The 17,502-nt window shown below is 35.8% G+C and overlaps 1 protein-coding gene across 1 annotated transcript in view; it reads right to left on the reverse strand.

Annotated features, from left to right (window-relative positions):
• Positions 1 to 1,142: 1,142 nt before the first annotated feature.
• IQCM (IQ motif containing M) overlaps positions 1,143 to 17,502 on the reverse strand; it is a 72,297-nt gene continuing 55,937 nt past the window's right edge. The window contains 4 exon segments of the mRNA XM_069854970.1: positions 1,143 to 1,279; positions 1,664 to 1,756; positions 1,759 to 1,861; positions 2,589 to 2,673. Of these exon segments, the coding sequence (XP_069711071.1) occupies positions 1,143 to 1,279; positions 1,664 to 1,756; positions 1,759 to 1,861; positions 2,589 to 2,673 (418 nt within the window).

Raw genomic sequence — 17,502 nt, forward strand, 5'->3', positions numbered from 1 at the left:
TGCTTCAGGTGTTGGCAGACTTCAATAATGTCACAAAAATGGTACCTGTCTACAAGTATATTGGCCTTACTGTATTAAAATCAATGAATTTATGATTATTACCAGCAGACAGGATTCTGGCCCAAAGCAAGTATAATTCAGCATATTACAGGACCAATTTAAGCACAGTTAAAGAGAGTGTTAATATTACATCAAAAACAGGGAAAAGCTTTTTTCTGTTTGCCTTAAAAGTGCATTTTATGTCTACAGGTAGAGAAAAAAATCCTTTTACACTTTTTTCTCAATCAGAGGCTTGCAGCTGTTAGAATCATGAATTATTACTTATGAAAATATATTATTGAAAAAGTAGTTTAATAAAAGAGCCTGCAACTTAAAGCTTGAGTGAGATAGAAAGTTATTTTTTGAATAGTAATTTCTTCAGCACAGCAGCTGCCACGAGGACTCGTGGAAAGTGACAGGAGCAGGAGACTGTCTTGTTAACACATCAAGGATGAGCACAACTGTCTTAACTTCAATCCAGTGCTCTTTTCACTGGAATGAAGTACAAGAACATGATTGGACAAGGGATGGCTCCCACTCTCCTCAGCTACTTCTTTCCACCAATCTTCTGATTTACATACATATTTGAAAAATAATCTGTGCTTGCAGGGATGGATGTTTAATTTTCGATGTGCTTAAATTCCACATTTTTGTGCAACCTACAGAGTGCTGTTATTGGACCAAGACCCTAGAAAAAGGTTTAGAGCCTAAATGAACTGCAAGAACCTCCCATGAATCAGTGGGAGTAACCGACGATATTTTGGCCTTGAGTTTCAAGCATACAGTTTGGTTGCTGTTCTCTGACAGAGTAAGGGGAAGGGTATAAAAAGTGCAAATCATGAACCACTTCCCATACAGACTTTAGTCTGATGTTTTCTCAGACTCCAAGCTTGTTACAAGAAAAAGTGCTCTTATTCTGACATTAAAGAACCAAAATCCCAGGCTGCTGCACCCGTCATAGTTTTGTGGAGGTTTTTAATTTTTTGCCTTTTATGTTCACCTTTCTCCCATTCACATAATCCCTGACTGCAGTTGTCATCCCTTTCTCAGTGCAATCATACTTGAGGCAATCTAAGTGTATTAGCTCAGACTTTGAGGTAGCACTACACCCTGAGAGCTAGCAAAACCTGGAGAGACATCCTTCTCTCCTCTATTCTCTTCACCTCCTCACTTCCACTGCAGGTTCTTTCTGCACATCCAGATTCATTTGCATGTAAATGTGGAGGTCCTCTGTGGAGTTCTGAGGGGAAAAGTGGCAGAAAAAGAGCTCTATCCCTGAATTTGAACTTTCAGAGAGATGACAACTGAACATGCCCTTCTTCATATTAACACACATAGAAAAAACATCACCAGTTAAGTATGAGGGTCATTTGCTGAGTGAGTACGTTTTGTGCTGGCAAGTCCTGAAAACTAAGGATTTTGTCTCATCCTGTGTAAAGACAACAGGTAAACTAACTTGACTTTTGGAAAATAAACATCAGGTCTTCAGTGGTAGGGGGAAGGCTATGTGTGGTATATTTGTTTGTGGAGATGTATACACCACATGTACAGGTTCTGATAGATGTGGAAATACCTCTATGCCCTTCATTACATTTGTATCCTTCTTAGGGGTTGAATTTTTTACCTGATTTCTTGGTTCCATCTTTTCCATCCATGAGACAGTGCACACATGGTAGCAGCACTGTAATTAAGTTCTTCATTTTTGCACCAAGCGGAGCAATGTGAAAGCCGTTTCAATTACTTGATGCTTTGTGATGCTTCTTACAACTGCAGTGGAAGTTGAAGAAAAGTAGGAATATTTATAATGATCAACATCTTTCCTCTGACATATATAAAAATGCAATTAACAGTCACAGTAATAACCTGTACAGATAGATTTTGGTTTGTCACTTAACTGAAACACAGTAGGATGGAACTGTGAACTTCTGCAAGTGAAAAGGTTGAGATGAATGTGGGCTTATAAGCTATGGAGCTGCTGGACATGATTAAAAACAGGACAAAGGTGTCCAGTTCTAAAAGACTGCTGTTCTAATGCTTCAGATAGTCTAATATGCAGACCTATTCTATAATGATACTCACTAAATAATGCAGTTCAGCCTTTTCCGAGTAGAGTCCAGTGATAAGCATGGTTAAAATCTTCAGAGGTGTTCAAAACTTAATTTGAGATGGATGTGCAACTATTCTTCAGTCCCTTTGGAAACCTCAAGCTTGATACTGACTGTTTGCAAATCAGAAACTGTAGAAATACCTGAATTAAGACCATTAAATTACATGGTTAAATAAAATAGTTGTTAGCAATTCCCTGGAAAAAAAAAAACAAAACAAAACAGAAAAAGATACAATTTCGAGTAAGAAACTATTCCACCACACTTTATACAGTAATCTCCAACAACAGTTGATGATAATTTATTTTTAAAATCAGAAGAACTCTGACATGAAAAAGGAGTCCATAAAGGAATCCGGTCCTTAAAGTGTACCTCAGGCATTTACTTATACTCTGCACTCAGAAAGCATGAGTCCTTATTAAACCAAGGAGCTTTGGCACTCACATATGGAGGGCTCACTTGCTTGGAAACTACAGACTCGTTCCTGGCTGCAGGAACATTTAAAGCGATGTAACTTTCTGGATATGACCTTTTTGCAGAAACAATTAGAATAACTACTCTAGAAGCACGGTTGGGAGCAAGGTGAGAACATTTTTTCCTTCTGATTAGCATCCAAATCCAACCCACGTCCAGCATGCCTATACCACTGCTTGGGGTAAGAACATCCTGTTGCATCCTTTAGAAAATGGAAATGAGCCAAATGCTTTATAGCACCACATTGTTAGCAGTCTTAGTCTTTAATTGTTTGAGCCATATCTGAACTTACACCTGGAGGCAAAAGGATCTATATTACACATAGAATAAGTTTCAAGGCCAATTCATTACTGAACTTGCAGTGTTTTGTTGTTACAGTTCAATAAAATCACTTTGTGTTACATTCATTTTTTTCTGTATAAAATAAAGTGAATGTCACACCTTTTTGTCATACCATTTTTATTTAACAGTTTTTTTCTATACCCATTAGTTAAAAAAAGTTATAACACGGCAAATCATTCATCAAAATGAAAAATGCTGCACTCCTTGAGCAAGGAAAAGGGAGTCTAAATAGAACGTCCCTTCTCTTAAATTAATGGAACAGTCTTACATTTAATATTTTCTCTTAAGTAGTTAGGTAAGTACTCCAAGATCATTAAGGAAGAAGTACAGAATCACAATTTGTATCTAAAGGGCAAAATTGCTAAAAATGCTTTTCAGAATCATGTCATCAAGTGATATAGTCTAGGAAAATAAATGTAAGAATAATTGATCTCTGATATCATAATTAAATTATCACAATATATGACAGAAAGAAAGGACAACAAAGTTCACTAAAACTTGACTTGGAACCTAAGATGCAGGACTAATAAAGTAGATGTGCTAAGGAAGAGGTCAGGTTTACAAACAGGAAGCACTTTATTTTTAATAAAAACAATTTAAAGATAGATTTTTCTGGTCATTATTCCAATTTTAAATAAGAGTAACAATTAATAGTTACTATTTATAAAGACAATTCGTCTGTGTGCATCATCTCCAAATGTATCATTGGCCAGTCCATCTGCTGGTATTGTCATATCTTACATTTCTGTCCCCTAGAATCAATGCAGCAGTTAACTTATCCATTGTAAATTCAGCTCTCAGTTGCCATCTAGACACTAATACATTCATTCCTAGCCTTCTTTCTAAAACATTTGGTAGAACATATTTGCCCAGACTTTCTTAATGCAATAACTGGTCTTCAATATGCTTATGGGGACAAAAGAAAATTCACAGAAATCAGATGGAATTCATCCCAGTGAGCTAATGGAACTGGCAGAAATAGTGTTGGAACCACTGGCTATTATTCTTCAGAACTGATGGAGAGCAGTCAAGGTCCCAGAGCTGGGAAATGACAAACAATATTACCTGCTTTGAAGAGAAAATAATAAAAGGCAGCAAACCTACAAAAGCGATTACAAAACAGAGTATTCAAATTCAAATTGCCAAGACAGCTAGCAAAGTAGTCAGTTTGCAACTTTCTACAAAGGTGTGCTGAAAGGTGGGTGATAAATAACAGAAACAGGAATTGGCAGAGACAAAGCATGTCTCTGATATAAATATTACTAAACAGGGGCCTGCTGCTCAGTGCTATTGCTGCTACTCAGCCCCTTAGTACAATCAGGCTGTGTTAAGACACTTTCACATGTGCCAGCAAGTACAATAGTCACCTTTTATCAGACTCTGGAAGGAAGTGTCTGCTGGTCTAATTCCTCATTGATTCCCAGCACCTGGGCAGAAAAACTTTATTTTGGAAATATCCCTTTATACCACTCAAACATTTTACAACTTAGACCACCTCGCATTTGTCAAATACTAAGCCTTAAATTGCATGCGGACTTACAACATATAGCAGAAGATAGAATATAGATCTAGCATACTGATATTGGAATATTCCTATAGATGGACTACATGGATTAGGTCTACAATCTCATCAGTTACAAAAACTGTTTAAGAACCAATTGGAAGGTTTTTATTTGCAGTGGTTTTGGAGGGTCATTTCCCTGCCAGTTACAAGAAGGTTCTCATGTTGAAAATCAAACGATAAAAATAGATTCCTCTTTGTTCCTACAGGATGTGGGAAATGGGAACCAGCAAATGTAGAAGCACTTAGAACAGTCAGGTTTATCAGGAAACAGACACACATACACACAAAGATTCCCTGTTTAATTTAGCCCCAAAGTACTTGGATAAATAATGAGTTCATCTTTTCCAGAATACTTCACAATGTTCCAGAAAATAAATAATTTTCTCTATTTTAACAAACATACATATCTCTTTCAAAAAATCCAACAGCTGATCTATCTTCCTTTTTAAAGCTTCTTCTTTATATGAACATACTTGCCATTTTATGAATAATCAGACAAACCATTTTGCTTTTGCTTCTTCATAACTGTTTTCCGGTATGTCGTATCTTCCTGTATATGCCACAAGTAAATTCTGTAAGTAGGCGCTCAGTCTGGACTGTGAACTCAGATCTTTTTGCCATGCTGATATATACGGTGGAATAAAACATATAAGGAGTACTATCTTGCAAACTGACAGAGGAAAAAATGGCTTGTGCTTCTTAAAAGCAAATGAGGCAGATAATCCCAAGTATAAGCAAGGTCAGAAAACAGATGGAACACGGATACCTTACTAAGCTATTAAGAAGTGCAAATTCAACTAGGAAGACTAATGCTGCTGCTAACTTAACTTCTTTTACCCCACTCCACAAGTGGTGAGTGAGTGTTCCCCTTGCAGGGACTAAAGCATTTGCTTTGTAATTCTATAAAAAATAAATGCTTGCTGCTACCGGAATCAGGTCTGTATCACCTGACTATAAATGTCACAGCAGCATGTTTCACTTACATAATTTCTTACTGCTATTCAGAAATTTTCTAGTTGTTATGATTAATTTTGAAGACTTAACTTCTGTTAGCTATCCTATATTTAATGAGAATATTTTAAAAGTGCAGAGATATGTCTGCTTATCACGTATTTTAATACAATAATACAATAATAATAATTATTTCCAGTGTAAGAGAAAATAATAGGCTAGAATGGTTAGAGCTGATTAGAATGACCAATAATACAATAAATATTAGAATGCATGCTTGGTTTTCTTACTGTTAGCACTGCATCTCTTTCAAAAACTGTGCAGCACTGTCTTTGTAAAATTGCATCAATTGTTGCTTGGGATTTTTCACTTTTATAATTATTTTCATCCCAGATTTTAATTTTTCTTAAAATATTATGCCTTTGTTATTAGAAAACACAGGTTTACTTTTGAGAACTCATCTGTATTTTCTGAACGCTGATTCCAATCAAATACAAGGTATAGCCATTTTTCTCTAATACCTGTAGTTATTCTATGTGTTATTTGAGTCACAGATAAGAAAGCAATCTACATGTGGTACCTCCTGCCTGATGCCATTTCACATTCACTTTGAAAAGACAAGAAAAAATTGTGGAATTAGAAAGATGTACTAAAAAGAAATGTAAGCAGGAATGCAACAGGAATCCAAGCTAATTGTAATAACATACATGAAATACAGATACAGGTTAGGCTGGAAGTGCAATTTCTTAATGGTATAACCTGGGACTATATTCTGCTTCCCTCCATTTCTTTTCCTTTGTATTTTCAAGTCAAAATGTAAACAATCTGTGGAACTGAACAGAATCCTCACTCAATTTAAAATTATTTTAAAATGTTCATCTATGGAACAACAATAAGACCTTTAAAAGATTTTGCTTCAAAGTGGAGTAGCATGGAGCAACAGCTAGATCTTCCCTGTCCACTGAGAAAAAAATAAGCGGTAAAAAACACTAAAATGACCATGAATCACATATATTGGTTGCTTTCTAGAAGTATTTAGATATATATTCACACGATGAAAGACTCTGAATAATAATTACTGGATAGTATTAGAACAGAAATATAAGGAAATTCACAGAATTTTGCAAGTCCAAACCAGAGCTCCAGATATGTAGAGATACCAAGAAAAAAGGAAGGGGGACAAGTGCATGGGGTGTGTAGATTTCACTATTAAAAGGTGGATTTTTTTTTCTTATGAAATTACCCTTTAAATTTTAAACATGATTGAAGTTTGGATTCAGTGTGAAATACCATATCTAACTATAAGACACATTTTCATATTCCATATAATGAGATATTTGGAACAGATACACAGTACTCCTCTAAACGGATTGTGCTTCTGAAGCTCAGTTAGAATAAACTTTACATTTATTTTCATCAACATGGCAGACTTGTCTCATTATCCAGATTCATATTTGTTTTCCAGAGGATTTCAATTGTAAGTATGTGGTAGCCAACTCTGAAAAAAAGAAGAAAAAGTACATTAATCACTCCCCTAATATAGATACATGACAGCCTGAGGTGCAATAAAGCATGTGTTGCCCCTCATTTAGGAAGACTCTATTAATAACAGGTGGCAGAGCTATAAGTTAGATATATGTATTTTCCCAAACGACTCCCAACTAAAACTTTATAGAATATTATTTATAAAGAACTGTGTTCTCATATCATTACTAAGGTTACAAAGTCAGGTATTGCTCAAATATTAGGAATCCCTTTTGAATGTGCATTTACGATAAGGTCCTTAATTTCACAACTGATATGAGCCCTGTCTCCTTCACTGCACCAAGCAACCTTATGAGCAGTTATTTGGCATTTTGTTTTCTCCTTTTTCAGTGTGTGATCCCAGGATTTGATTACTATATAGTACTCATGCTTGAGTAATTTCCTCATGAGCTGCTTTATGGGACTCATCACCAGAGTATCAGATGTTCACAGACATTAACAAATTTACCTTTGCAATAACCTAAAGGAGGAATGGGTTTTATCACAGCCATTTTATTTCTCAGGAGCTCAGGCACACAGGATGAGATTTTTTACAGTTAAATAAGTACCTAAAAATGCATGAAGGAACCTAATAGTTTTACCAAAAGTGTTAAACCACTTCATTTCCAGCACAAAGGTGGTTTTGAAATTTCTTCTATGAGACTTGGCCCATCATTAGCCAGGCAAATACATTTCAAATCTGACCAAAGCAGTTTAAGTATTGGTGTATCCATGAATAGTGGGTTCCCAGTCTCACACATCTTGGATCTAATCTTCACAGTGTTTGGCATTCTACTAATATTTTATATGCTTCAAACTCAAGCTTCAAGCTGCAGCAGAAATATAAACATCAGTTGTAGCTCTGAATCCTCAGCATTTCTCCATAACAGTCATCAAGATTCCAAGTCAGGCTTCCAAAAATACTGAACACCTCTGTGATAATTTTACATAAATGAGCTATGAGCAAAAAAGAAACTCCTTGGAGCTGCTGTGGGCAATTTTCAAATACTCTCTGTAACCATTCTCTCCCTGCAATTCTCATCATCATTTGCTACGTACCTTCTAGCTCCTGCAAAAAATGGAGGAGACTTAACTGCAATCTCTTTTGCCATAAATTCTGAATCTCTTGTACTGAATGGGGTAGCAATTTCTCACAAATAAGTACATGATTATGCAACTGAAGAGCATTATGCTATGTACATACGTAGAGGCCAGTTTGCATATGCAGTGCAGATGATGTACAAAGTATAAAACACTTGACTTTTCAAGTCCAACAGGGTTATTTTAATACTTTTGTGGAGTTGTTGGGTGGAGTTTGATAACATTTAAGATATTAGAAAGAACAAACAGAAAAAAAAGTGCAAGGCTGCCCTCATGATTTAATGCACTCACACTCCAGAATTTTCAACAGGCATTGAGCTTTTGATGCCATGCAGGTGACCATTATAATTTCCATGATAAGAAGGCGTAATTTCTGGCCTCCCCTTTGTGTTAGATGTGCCCAAACCAAAGCTCAGGCTTCCACAGTCCTCACAATAAAATTGCCTCTTCAAGTGACTTAATTTCACCTATAAACATCAGAAAAATTCAGTTTTGTATCTAAACAGACAGCTTTTTCTGAAGACAATCAAAGATTTTTTTTAATTCAGTATTTTCTTTGAGATACATGAGTAATCCTGAAATAAAGTTGCAATTGTAGTAGTTATATAAAGTCAACAGGACTAGCTCCACACATGGAATCTAGTTCAAAATCCAAAACCTGCAGCAATTTCATAATTTATTTTTGTCTACTCTTGCATAAATGACCTGAAATATTACATCACAAAAATTCTTGTATTACACTCGAGATGAGCTGGTTTTTTACAATTATATAGATGATGATCATGAAGTGTATTTCTACTAGCTGTTATAATTATTACATTATTTCATCAAACTAGGACCTGCCATATAATACGACAACAAAACTTGAAGGTTATCAGAGGACATTTTTATTCCTCTGAAAGTATTTGCTTATCACATTCATTGCAGAAACAGATGTACAGAAGAAATAATAAATTGAGTCATAACTGAAAGAAATAGGGACTCCTGAATGCTCTAATAAATTTCTAGTGTACTTCACCAACACTGAAATATGTGTAAAGACAACAAAACTATATATACTCTTTTGTTCAACATCTTTGATGAAGAACTATCATTTAGAAATAATACATAATAGCTCTATAATGTATAATATATTATAATATAAATAATCAGTATAATTTTGAGATGAGGGCTATTAGTGGCAGTGGATACTTTGAACCTTGCACATTTAGTCAAAAAGACCAATGACATCCAATCAAACTTCTTTAAAGTGAATTGCAACAAACAATGGCAGCACAGCTGCTATTAGAATTATAATTGAGTTTAGGAGGGAATCGGCAGCTGAATACAATGCAGATAATTAAGGCACAAGCTTTTGTTAACACTATCAGTAGGTCATGATTCTGCAGATTGTGAACTTATTATGGCTGAACAAACTAGCCTATTTTTATAACAGAAGTATATCTATGCTTTTAATACCAATAAAGCATTTTCTGGCTACAAGATACCTGATCACTTATATATTTAAGCAATCCATTTAGAGTAATGATAAGCATTTACAAATTCTAAGATTACCATGGAAACCTTATTCTTAAATGCTGAGGATTATGGGAACAATTGGTTATACAATTGGATGGATAAATAACAAGCCCCTGCGTATGACAAAGACTGTAGATACGAAATTACATTAAGTAATTTATCTCTTTCAGGCTAATATATATTTTATATTAACCAAGCACTGAAAGGGAAGCAATATGCTTTCCATGGGTGCACAGTGAAAACATCTAAAACCATCACATTTATGGTATGCAGACAGAAGCTGCATAAATGCAGGTTCTTGTTGTCCTAACACATAACCCAGGTGTTAGGGAATTACAAAATCCAGTATAGGGAATTACAAAACTGTTCCATAATTTTATTTCCTATTGTATGTTGACTTATCTTGGAACAACAGTTACCCATGTAGAAAAGACAAAGAAACAAGAATCGCCAACGGATTCAAAGTTACTCTGAGCTTGCAGCTCGGCACCACAGAGAGGCAATGTGAGATGCCTGACCATTCACAACCATGAGTCACAGTTCCAGAAATGGATAGGAGGTCATTAAAATGCCAACAACAACGTAGCACGCTGTTAGCAATATTACTGTTATAATATTGTCTTGTCGTAATAACTGGTACTCTTTAAACAAACTGAAGAGTATATGTATACCAAAGTTGTTATTATCATTATTATACTAGTAACCCATTTAACTCACGTAGCATGGACTCAGGATCTTTGGTTTAAGCAATCCTGCTGACAACATAGGTCATTTCACTGGCAAATCTAAATTTGTTAGGGACAAATGAGTAATCCTGCTTTGGAATCTCATTGACCTCAATGTGTAAATAAAAGGAGCAGAATGTGTCTGACTGGCAGCAAGCCACTACCATGCAACGTGCAAAACTAATACATCAAAGATATTTTAAAAATACCCTTTGATATTTTGACCTGCTGAAAATTCTGGTTTTGACCCTGCAACCTCCTAAAATAATGTAACAAAAAATTGAAAAAAAAAAATTTAACATTACTAAGCATTTGCCTGTGGCAAAGTCGTTTGCAGGTTTTTCACTCCTGGTTCTGAACCTTCTAAGGTCTTATTTCACCTGACTGTGGAAAGAGTAAGCAAAAAAGCTTCTCCTGATTTGATGCTATTTTTATCTCTGTTTCTTCAGGAAATCCATTCCCAGCCTCAATATAGAGAAGCTTAATTCAGTCAGTATTACAATGGAACTCAAATATGGTACATAAGACTAAAGAATGGTTTCATTTCTGCTCAGTGCTTTTTAAGGTCTGAGCCAGGAATAAAAACATGCTCTTCTGCTAGGCACGCTGTGATGTCTTTACTTGCAGCTCGTCATATGTCAGTCAGAAGATCCTTTCAGATCTTAGAAAAAGTAGTGTTGATAATTTCCTAAACTTTCCCAGCTCTCTTTTCACATTTGCTGTGGGTGTAAATGCATGGATGTATACCTAGAAACTTGAAAGACAGAGCCAAATGGAGGTGAAACAAACTTACAGGTTTTCAAAACCCTATTATAAAGGTGACTACGCAAGCCAACATCTGTCAAGATTTAAGACAGGAGAAACTGAGCATATCACAGCTTTCACTGTATTTATAAAGGAATTTTCGGGGGGAAATTTGACTAATATCATCTATATCCTAACTGTTGATGGAAGATTTCATGTCCTGCAGAACTAAGGACTTCAAGCAGTCAAAAATATTTTCAAGATTACCATGGTTAAGGGCTACATTCCTTAAAAGATTCTGAAAATAAAAAGAAAGCTGAAGAGCAACTTGAATGAAGAACTTAAAATATTAGGAATTCCATATCTAGCAAATGTAAGGAATTGTGAAAATAATTAATGGATTACCATTTATTTTCTGAACATTTCAGAGAATCGGTGTGGTTCAGATGTGAAGGAGTTAACGGCATATAAAATGTGAAGCTAACATTTTTCTAAAGGCTGTTAATAAATATATTTCTTAGCACCTTTTTTACTGGAATATCTGGAAGGCTTCATCAACGTGATCAGATTTCATTAATAAAGCAGCACTGAGGACCTCTCCTTACAAAGCAAGGCCTGTTTTCCTAATCAACCTCTGTAGTCATCATTTCACAACTTGCCACTTCAAGGACTTGGAGTCTAAAAGAAAAATCATCAATATCTCCTTTTAGCAACAATTTTTTCAACTAATTTAAAATTAAAGATTGTTGGTATGATTGTATATGCTGTTACGTTCACCACTGAAGTCATTGATGCAAAGCAATAAATGAGCTAGAGTTGCAGTGTTTTCCAACTTCATTAGATATTGCTGTAATGTAAAGCTGATATGCTTGAATACTTTAACATACAAGGTCCTCTGAGAGAAATATACCGCTCACCAATCAGCTAAATCAGCAACCTTTGAATATCTTTAATGTCCTTTTCTCTCCAACTGGATATTTTTTTTTACAGTTCTTTGATGATAATAACAATTCCAAATCCTTTGCAAAGGTTTCACTGTTGGAGCATATACCAGACCCCATTGCTCAATCCAAATCCCTTTCATTCTATAATAACCTCCTAGCTTCTCCATAATACCTTCATAAAAAAGCACAGCATTCAAACAGACATCTTCAGAATTCTCCCACTGAAATATCTTCTACTTTTATATGACAGCCTGATTCAAAATGCATATGTTTCCTGTTTACACTGAATAGAGACAAAAGTAATGGAAAATCAGCATTTCAAGAAGGAAGAAATTTTCAAAACAATAAACAGGAGTGCTTATTTTGATATGCAAAAGAGAGATATAATCAGTTTTGCTAACTAAATAAACTTGTAAATCTTAGTCTACTTCAGTAGAAGCATGCGCAGCAGCTAATGCACTGCTTGGTAGAGGCAAAAGGGTCTGGAAACAGAAGCAAGGTGTTGGCAGGCTCTACCTAACAGCTCACTGCCTACCGCAGGTGACCTAATCTCCTGTCATCAAAGGATAGCTGAATATCACTTGTGTCATTAACAATTCTTTAAAAATCTCTCTCTTCAATTAAGAATGCAGTTCTAGGTCACTCATTCTTGCAGAGACAAAAAGAAAAACAACCACACAGAGTCAATAGAAGACAATTTCAGAATTTTGAGGGGACATGATTGAAAGGACTATGATATTGTGAATAATTTGTATAGGAGGAAGCACACTTCTTTTTTTCATAACTACATTGGAAGTCCTGAATTATGGTATTACCTACTGGCATGCCTACACTGGATGGTCAGGGCACCAACAGCATTTCACTTGAATAGATATCAGTGAATGAAGAATTTAGTCTTCAAGATTTTCATTACCATGAAAGAATGCTCTCTAATAATGCAGGAGGGCTGAAAACCAAGCTTGATTTCCTTTCCTATCAAAATCAAAAATAGATTTACTGGCAAGCAGAAAGGTTTTGCCACAAAATGACTGACACATGATTAAACATGGAAGCCTTCTTAATGCAATCTAACAGGATGATTTTTCTGCTGAAACCCAATTTTAGTCCTCCCTTTCCTCCTGAATAGTAGTCAGCACTCTTTGTGGACTGATCAACAGGTCACATCTGCAATTTTCTTTTTATTATTGAGAGCTTTCCATAGTCAGGCAATGGTACTCCACAAATTAGTTACAAGCAAAGTGTAAAATGTGAAACTCCATGATCATTGTACCATACTGCCACTGAGCCCTCAATAGATGCAGTGTAAAGCGCATTCAGAGCAGAATGACTTCTGTGTGGAAGTCTTTGAGTACACAATTCAAACTTACTAGTGTAAAGAGATATAGTACACTACAACAAAATTTGCCACTTAAATATCAATTTATTATTTTTAACTATCTTATGAATATAGATCAAGCAACCTCCTCAGAATCTGAAGAGGTGGGAAACACCTACTGTAAGCAATATTGTGTTGTATTATGTCATCTATAATTCCACATATAATGCATAATTTATTAAGATTTAATAATGACCTTGAATTCTATGCAGATTTTCATCCTACCTTCAGCTGCATGGAGCTGAAGCCCAGAAACTCAAATATATTTAGGCGCACAACTTTCATTGATAGCAGTGCAGGTGAGGCAGATATCCTTTGAGAATCTGAAGTGAAATACTTTCATAACAGGCATTAAAGGACAGGAATAACATTGTGTTTCCCTCTGACTTTTTCTCTGTTTTTTCCACAATGGGAAAATTATGTGGCAGTTTTCAAAATTATTTTTCATTTATTTATTTTATGTCTGCTGTGCTTCACATATTTGATATTGAGGCAAGGTTAATGACATGCAGCTTACATTTGGAATTGCAAGTGAAGATGTTTAAGGTGGTTCTCTGATCCTGTGGGGATATGGCAGATACTGCCAGAATATACAAGAGATTAAATGATGCTTATCAAAAATCAATGTATACTAATTTTTCCTATCCGTGAAAATTTATTGGGTTCACAACAGACTAGAGGTAATGCCTGTATTTCAAATATACTAACTACCCAAATTCAAGGTCAACTCCTACATTTCTTCTTGAGGCAAAAATCCCAGGTAGTTTATTAACATTCTTTGTTTCACATTATGCAATGCTTATAGCCAACACTGAAGTGTTGTATGGAATCAAGGATGCTTGATTGATTCATTTAATGCCGTTAAGGTATTTCCATTTAAAAATGCCTCTAAGAACAGTGGCTGTAATTAAAGGCAGGACAATGGTTGCCTCTCCCCATAGAGCAGCATAAGATGAATTGGATCAATAAAAAGCAACTTCAAATGCATTTGACTCACATTTTGTAAGAGAATTCTAAACTGAGTGTGTGCTATAAAGAGAAAACTGTTAACACAAGTAAAACATCTGATTAGGCCACAGGGGAACCACAGTCATAAACCATTTCTATTCATGATTTCTGTGTGACTGTTGGTAAATCCCTAATTTCTCCATGTCTCCATGTTCTGGTGTAAAATAGGCATGAGAACTTGTTTTTCTTCAGGAAAGCATTGTTGAATTCAGTAGTGCTTGTGATACATTCACAAACTATTAATTTGTAGGGGTGGGCAAATAAGATTTTCCTCGACACCTTTTTTTGTCCTGTCATGACTGAAGGCTGGGCTACATCATCCAGGAAATTTATTTATGTCTTCAAGCTCTCAAAAGGCTTGATTTACAATGTAAGTGTGGCTGAGTATAGCACATATCTCAGTTATGAAGCATATTGACCAAGGAGGTCACTGCAGTTGAAGAAAGAATTAACTGCTCTGTTGGAGGGCTTCATAAACTTGTTTATTATTACTGTTGCTCCACAGAGCCCCAAATGTCCAGCACAATTTCCTGCTGACTGTATTGTCTGCTAGGAACTCGAAAGCTGTTTTACTGAATGATGAGTCTTTTTTTTTTTTTCCCCCTATATAATAATGCGCTTAAAACAAGATGTTGGGAGCTGTTAGGCATTTATTTACCATGGTGGGTTAATCTCATCTAGGGACGTATAGAAACTCAAGCATGAGTGCTACAGTATATAAGCTAATTGCCAGGATAAAACCAAATGAATAATTACTTAACTTCAGAATGAGGCCTGGGGGAATTTTTCTTTAATAAAGGTTTAATTCACCAGTGATAATGAATGCAATCTCACATACTACTGAACAACACCATTAGCATAATGGCTGAGATACAAAAACTATAATTAGAACAATACAGAAATGTTAATTACAGTCATGAAGGTACAAAACAAAAAGGGAGTTTTCCTTTACCTGACAAATGGGTTCCTACCCATGTAGCTTTAGTAATCCCTCTGAATAGGTCATCAATTCTGCTCCAGTGACCGACAGGCAGAAATTAAAAACTGCATCGTCCTTTGCCTTTTGATTCCATAGAGGACTGTGATTCACACAGGAGAGTTAAATAGTTAGAATACAGGTGAGAGCAGTAAAGACTGTACCTCTAATCATCAAGCTTAAAAATTAAGCTCCCATGTATCTGAATCCCACACTTCAATTCCTTTCAACAAAAGGGCAGGCCCTTAATGTCAGTTTAGGAATATTATATCTCGTCAAAGTTTATTTACTACATACTTGCTGTACACAGCACCATATAGCTGGACAAGGAAACGTGGCAGCCTGTTGGCTAGGCAGCTGCTGAGAAGGTTACTGATAAGAAACAGCTTCATTTCCGATGCTAACAACAGTAACATAAGCTCTTTGTACATAAAAATTTGCACAAATTTTGTATCTTAAGCAAGATAGAAACAAAATATCTGAGATGCCCTCATGGAAAAACACTCTTTCATGCTATTTCTGCTGTGCATTTTCTCTAATCTCATGCTACAAAAATTAAATTTACAGATTCAAGACCTCAAAAGTTGTAAAATAGAACTAATGTTGCATTTTTTTCCCCTTGCAGGGCTTATTCAGTGTATAAAATGGACGCTAACTGAATGAGGAACCATTCAGTTTTTCTTTTTATCTTCATACTTCTATGTTTGATTCCAGACCTTATTTAGCACACATCATCAAAACCCTGCACTGAATACAAAATTACCAATTTCCTCATAGGCTTTTTTGTGGTTTTCTCAGTTTTTTTGTGGTGTTTTCAGCTCACTATAATTAATCTATCCTCCCAACACCTCTAAGAAATCATATAATTGAAGCACAGAGAGACGAAGGCCAGTTTACTAAATATTCACTAAATTGGGTGCCTGCTTTGATACAACTAAGTGTTCTGGGGGGAAAGGAGTTGTAATTCACATAGCAGTGCACATGCTTAAAATAAAGCCCCTATTAACTTGTACTTTACACGTGAGCTTTTAGCATGTCCCTAAAGAGAAAATAGTGGTAAAAAATACACTAAAAGTGATTGAAAAAAAAATCCCATTGGAACAGTGATCCCAATTAGATCTGATTGAAAAGAGTGATCCTATTAGAACATGGTGGTAAAGATATGAAAGGAAAAGGTCACCCCCCAGCAGCACCTGGTCATCTGAACCATGAGATTAGCCCTTCCACCCTAACAATTCTGCACCTTGCACACTTCAATTTCTGCAACAAATGAACAGGCAATCAAAATGGGGTTGGAAGGAAGAAAGAAAAATAATTATAACTTGAGAAATCAGAGATATTTTTCTTATGTTTTCTAATTTCCTTGCAAATTACAGAACCTAGGGACAGATGTTGGTGGGAAAGATATTTCTACTGTTCATCTAACATAAGTTCCATTAAAGCTTACCTTACTTAAATGCCTAAACTTGAACCAAATTCACAAACCTGGCATGGAATAAACCTGCCTCATGATGGATCCAGTCAGTGGCTGTTCTGTGAGCACGGGTTGTCACATAGCTGTCAGAAAGAAGCTAAGCACCAAGTGGAAAATATGGCACTTCAGCTAAGATGTCCAGAAGAGAAGTTAGTGAAAATGCTTTCTGTTCTGTAACGGGCAAGCAACAAATGCACTGATGCTAAAGCATTGATCAGCTAAACCACCTTAGGGTGAGGAGGCTCAAAATCCATCTGTTTAAATAGATCTTTCACCACCTGGCTATACAGGATATGATACCTTTCCTGTCTAAGCTGGACAACCTCAGCAAAGCAGTCAAATTTCATTAGATGAAACTGTGGAAGAAAAAAATCCCAAAACAATGACATGACTTTTCAATGCAGTAAGAGGGTACTCCTGTGGGTGGCAAGAAGTCTGGGTTATGTTTCTGTTTATATACTTTATCCAGTGACTATTTAACATGAAATGCATAGTAAGAATTATGACAGTATGGACCAGCAACCAAATGCTCCTTCTTCATGGTTCCTTTCTCCCCAAGCTGTGAGACTAGATTCCTGCTGCCACTAGATCTGTTTCTCTAGCCTAGTGATTCAAGGAGTCCTTTCTACCCAACAGAC

This window comes from Phaenicophaeus curvirostris, chromosome 4 (assembly GCF_032191515.1).
Source record: "Phaenicophaeus curvirostris isolate KB17595 chromosome 4, BPBGC_Pcur_1.0, whole genome shotgun sequence".
NCBI lineage: Eukaryota > Metazoa > Chordata > Aves > Cuculiformes > Cuculidae > Phaenicophaeus > Phaenicophaeus curvirostris.